At 35.0% G+C, this 6,000-nt stretch overlaps 1 protein-coding gene across 1 annotated transcript; it reads left to right on the forward strand.

The window, feature by feature from the left end:
* Positions 1 to 3,422: 3,422 nt before the first annotated feature.
* Positions 3,423 to 4,856, forward strand: LOC125195248. Its single transcript, XM_048093425.1, has one exon. The coding sequence runs from the start codon at positions 3,423 to 3,425 to the stop codon at positions 4,854 to 4,856; it is 1,434 nt and encodes a 477-aa protein (XP_047949382.1).
* Positions 4,857 to 6,000: the final 1,144 nt, after the last annotated feature.

A 6,000-nucleotide genomic window follows, 5' to 3' on the forward strand; every position in this document is an offset into this window, starting at 1 on the left:
CAACCGGATCCCAAGGATCAAATCTCATTAAAATCACAAACATAAAATACAGAGAAAAAAGACAATGAGATGATAAAAAGACAATGAGATGAGGAAAAGAGTCATTAACATCCTCGTGCTGCTCCAGAGCAGAAAATACTATTAAAAGAGTGTATTTTATTCTTTAGATAAATATTATATTTCCTTAGTTCCATAAAAATATGTGCATTTTTCATTTTTGTACAATCTTGTAAAAGTATAGGAATTTTTATATGTAGAAAGTTAATTCTTATTAATTACTCATGTTAACTACAAAAATTTCGCGATTTAGCAACGGAATTTAGCAGCGGACTCTGATCTGACACTACTAGTAGCGGACTTTGTAGCGGAACGTCCGTCGCCATCGTTAGTAGCGGATTTAGTAGCGGATTTTCATTAATATTTGGCGGCATAACAGCGCGCCACATTTAGTAACGGATACGGTGGCGGATCAGTGCCTGCTAGTAATTAGTAGCAGATAAATCCGTTACTAATAATTATTTATTTATTAATTAAAAGATTTAATGAATATAGCAACGGATTTGCATCCGCTAGAAAAGAGTAGCAGACATATCCGCTGCTATTATTATTTTGTATTGAAAAAATCAAAATTTTGAAATTAAATAAATTTAGCAACGGATTCCTATCCGTTAGTATGTTACAGCAGGGAAAATATCCGCTACTATTCTGCTGCTAGAATAATACCACTTAATTTAAAATTTAATTGAATTATTTATGAATTAGTTTTGTTACTCGCTCCGTCCATGAAATATTGTCAAAGTTTGAATCAGCACAAATTTTAAGAAATATGTAGAAAAGTGAGTTGAAATGGGTTAGCAGAATGTGGGTCTCGTACATATATATTAGTTTTATAATAGAATGTGGTGCAAAGAGTTAGTGGAAAGTGGAGTCCATGTACAAAAATGAAAAAAAAAAACAAAGCAAAATGGACAACTTTTCACGGACGGACCGAAATAGCAAAACTGGACAACATTTCACGGATGGAGGGATTATTAATTAAAAGCAATCCAAAAGTAGTTACTTCGGAAATTTATAATTAACAAAATTTCACGATTTCGAGTTTGATCCAAAATAAGTATACAATTTTTAGTCAGAATAATTATTTTTTCTTGAATTTGAAGATATTCAATTTAAAATTTAATACTTTCTTAAATTATTACGGAATGATTAGCATAATTTATTTAAAGTTAATTCGTATTTATAAATCTATTTTCAATGGAGAATGTTGAAAAAATTTGATTATGTATGTACAATTTGTGTAAGTTGATTGTTATCCAAATAAAGATAAATGTACATAAAATGTACACGTACATAATACCCCTAAGTTTTAAATTTATTGAATTATATATGAATTATTTTTGTTATTAGTTAATATTAGTAATACAAAAGAAGTGACATAGGAAATTCATAACAAATTTTCATATAATTTTGAGTTTGATCTTAAATAAATATTTTCCCTTCGTTCTGCGGTAGTAAAGTCATTTCATTTTGTCACCGATATTAAGAAAGAGATATCAAAATATATTAAATGAAGAGATAATAAAGTGGAGTAGTAAAGAGAGAAAAATAAAGAGAACATTAATAAAGTAAGAGAAAGAGGAAAAGATGTTGATTTTTATTAAAAAGGGAAACGATTTTACTATGGTGGAACATATTAGCTATTAAAATAGAAAGATGACTCAACTATTATGGAGCATGGAGCGGAGGGAGTACAATTTTTAAATAAAATAATCTTAAATTTGTAGATATTTAAGATAAAATTTACTAATATTTTCCATAAACTTTGTATGCGAATAATACCCTTAAATTATCAATTTAATTGAATTATTTATAATATTAGTTTTGTTAATAGAATAGCAATAGAAAGAAGTGATATAAGGAAATTTATAACAAATTTTCCCACGATCAAATCCAAAACAAATATACAATTCTTAATTAAAATAATATTTTAATTAGTTTTATGTCATTTAATTGTCTGACGTGTTTTGCTTAAGCTACAAATAAAATTATATCTCCAACGTGATATATAAGATTGATATAAATCAATTATTTTAATGGAAAGAGTATTAATTATTCTAATATAATTCACTCATCACACGTACACCACATAGAACAGACTGTAACCCTTCCTCCTACGCCGTCGACTCCACTGCTTCTCACGACGCAACTGCAGCGTCCTCAAAGCCGCCGCCGCCGCCGCCTCCTCCTCCTCGTCGTATTCCGCCCATCCCTGCTTCTCCTCTCACGGTTTTTTTCTCCCCCACTCTCTATCTCTATCTCTATCTACCCACAGTGCTCATCTAAATTTTGCATATTCAATTACTTGCTTGTGATTGTGGTGTTCCCTCATGTTTTGAATAAGGCCAAAGAGAAGCACCAATTTTAGAATGTATGGCAAAAGGGTTATAAGTTATGTTCGATCAATACTATTATGGAATTTATGTTTAATTCGCACTTTTGCTTAATTAGGATTATTGTTTGTTACTGATTTCGGTTTTTGGTTACTAGAAAGATGTTTTTGGTAATATTTAGAAAGTCATCCGAAGAGTACATTATGGATTAAAACTTGAGTACATTATGAGATAGTTGAATTCTAAACTGCTGCAGTGTTGCAATCTGCCTCTTCAATCTTCTAAGTTGTTTTGGGACATTTTAGAACTGCACCAGATTGAGAGAAGAGTTTATCACAAAGGTTAGCATCTTTATCTTTTGTGTTTATGTTTTTTTGTACCATGATGAAAATAGTGGTAATGGTACTGAGTAAATTGTTTATAGAAACATGCTTTAGGGTGTAGATGGTGGTTAGGCTTGGGGTGAAGCCTTGTCGGCTTCACCGACCCAATTTGTTGTGAAGTGAGGTGATTTTGTGGCTTTGAAGTGAGGTGATTTCGTGGCCTTGATGTTACATTCTGATTTAATGTGTTTGACTGTTGATCGTTTCTATTTTAAGCTTGATAAATTATGTGTTTGAATGCTAATTAGTTAAGAGTTTGTACAACATGCCTACCTTATTGACTAGGAATTAATATGATGCTCTGAATTACTGATCAGGAAATATAATAATGACTTCAAATCGAGAGTGGATGTATAGGCGGTACCATCCCGACTTTGGTTTTAATCCTGATTTTTTAGAAGGGCTTGAAAGTTTCATTACATTTGCAAGGAGTAAACCAGCTTATATGGATAATGACAAAATTAAGTGCCCGTGTAGAAAGTGCGATAATAAGCTATATAGATCGACAGATGATGTTCGATTTCACATTTCTAAGTTTGGTTTTGTAAAGAATTACCACATATGGAGGTTCCAAGGTGAAACATCAAGCCAATCAACTAGAAATTCTTGTATGGAAATAAATGATGAAGCACCAAGCACATATCATACGATGGTTTTAGATGCTGCCGGTCCTCAGTTTAACAATGAGAACATGGATGAGCCACCGCATCCTGATGCGCAGAAACTTTATGATATGCTAAATGCTGCTGATAATGAGTTGTGGCCTGGTTGCAAGAAACATTCACAGTTGTCATATGTGGTTCGACTAATGAGTTTGAAAGCAGAGTTTCATTGGCCTGAGAAATGTTATGATCGAGTCACAGAACTGATCAAAGAAGGGTTTCCAAGTGATGATGACTTATTGCCAAATAGCTTTTATAGCACAAAAAAATTATTGCGTGGCATAGGATTACCGGTTGAAAAAATTGACTGTTGTCCAAATAATTGTATGATTTTTTGGCGAGACGACAGTTTGTTACACACATGCAGACATTGTGGCGAATCACGCTTTCAAGACCAAAATGTTGGTTCTATAGCGGATAAAAACAAACAGGTGGCTAAAGCAAAGATGTATTATTTTCCTCTGACTCCTCGATTGCAAAGACTATATGCATCCAAAGCCACAGCTGAAGAAATGCGTTGGCATTCTTCATCTACTGATGATGGAGTTATGCGACATCCAGCAGACTCTCCTGCGTGGAAGCACATTAACAATACATTCCCCGAATTTGCTTCAGATTGCCGTAATGTGCGATTAGGACTTTCAACGGATGGTTTTCAACCATTTGGCCAATCAGGGAAGCAGTACTCCTCGTGGCCAGTTATCTTAACACCTTACAATCTTCCTCCTTGGCTATGTATGAAGGAACATTTCATGTTCCTCACAGTGTTAGTTCCCGGGCCGCGTAATCCTAAAGATAAGTTGGATGTTTTTCTACAACCATTAATAGATGAACTGAAACAGTTGTGGGAAGTGGGTGTGCCTACCTATGATATTTCATTGAAGCAAAATTTTCAAATGCGAGCAATGTTGATGTGGACCATAAGCGATTTTCCAGCATATTCTATGTTGTCTGGATGGAGTACAGCTGGAAGATTAGCTTGTCCTCATTGCATGGAAAACACTGATGCGTTTACTTTAGAGAGAAGTGGTAAACAATCATGGTTTGACAATCATCGAAAATTCTTACCTACTAATCATCCATTTCGAAAGAATAAAAAAGCATTCCGTAAAAACACGATGATCCTAGATGGCCCACCAGAACCAAAGTCAGGAGAAGAAATCTTGAACGAGATAGATACATTAGGTTTGGTAAGAGTGATGGATGACTTCAATGACATGAACAAGATTGTCTCAAGTCGTGCTAGATCTGGATGGAAGAAAAGAAGCATCTTCTGGGATCTCCCTTTGAAGGGTCGGGTTTTTGCACGTGTGTCGTGTGCACGTGTCCCTCCTTTCAACAAGATTTATAATTTTCCCACTAATGCAACAAATATTACTAAGTATAAGCGGCAAGAGCGGGGTCGAACATCATCAACATGAAAATAAACACCAAAGCTTCATAAAACTGGAAATGAGTCGAGATCCAACGATGAAGTCGTCAATTCCTCCGATGAAACCATTGAACTCAGCTAAGAAAGCAACAAACTATCTAACTAAACTAAGAGAAGCGGTGGCGTTAAGCGCCTATGAGAGCTTCCTACCTAAACTACGATAGCGTTAAGCACTTACCTCTTCATTGTGGAAAGCTTCTATTTATAGAGTGGCTTTAACTTCAACCCTAGGAAACTTCTTGTCGGTATTTGACCATTTTACCCTTGCAATAATTGAGGATCTTCATGTCGCACGCCATTCGTCTCTTTGACCGGGTAGATGACTTTTTCGCACTTTTGCTCCATTTCTACTCTTGTCGTTAACTTCCGATTCTCCAGGTCCGAGCGACGACTTCGTATTTTACTTCAAAATCGCTATTTTGCATCCGCTAGTCAATTAGCACAAACTCTTGAATCCAGGTAGATTTACGCACACTTAAGCTCAAAATTTGTGCATTATCTCCCCCAAAAGTATATAATATCACCCAAAACCAATGCATGAAACGAGCCTTATCACCCTATTGGAAGAAACTATTGATTCGACATAATTTGGATGTAATGCGCGTTGAAAAAATGTCTTTGATAATGTATTTAATGCCGTGCTTAACGTCCAAGGGAAGACTAAGGACACATCAAAGTCGAAAGAAGAGCTCGATAAATATTGTGCCGACCTAAATTAAAGCGTAACGAGGAATCGGGAAGTTTCAAAAGCTTCATACACCCTTGACAATCGTGAAAAGAAAGTCTTGTGTGAATGGGTCGAGGTCTTCGATTTCCGGATGGATATGTGTCTAATATGGGTAGATGTGTTGATTTGAGGAAGCTAAAGATGTTTGGAATGAAAAGTCATAATTGTCATGTGTTCATGCAAGCATACTACTTGCGTTTCGTGAACTTCTACCAAAATGTTTGGAAGGCTATCAAAGAGTTATGTCTATTTTTCAAGGACTTGACGTCTAAAGCAATAAGAATTGAAGATATGGGTAGGCTAAGTGATAACATTCCAATAATTTTGTGCAATCTTGAACGTATTTTCCCACCTAGTTTCTTTGACTCAATGGAGCACTGCGTCATTTAGCCGATGAAGCTGTCTT

This window comes from Salvia hispanica, chromosome 6 (assembly GCF_023119035.1).
Source record: "Salvia hispanica cultivar TCC Black 2014 chromosome 6, UniMelb_Shisp_WGS_1.0, whole genome shotgun sequence".
Classification (NCBI taxonomy): domain Eukaryota; kingdom Viridiplantae; phylum Streptophyta; class Magnoliopsida; order Lamiales; family Lamiaceae; genus Salvia; species Salvia hispanica.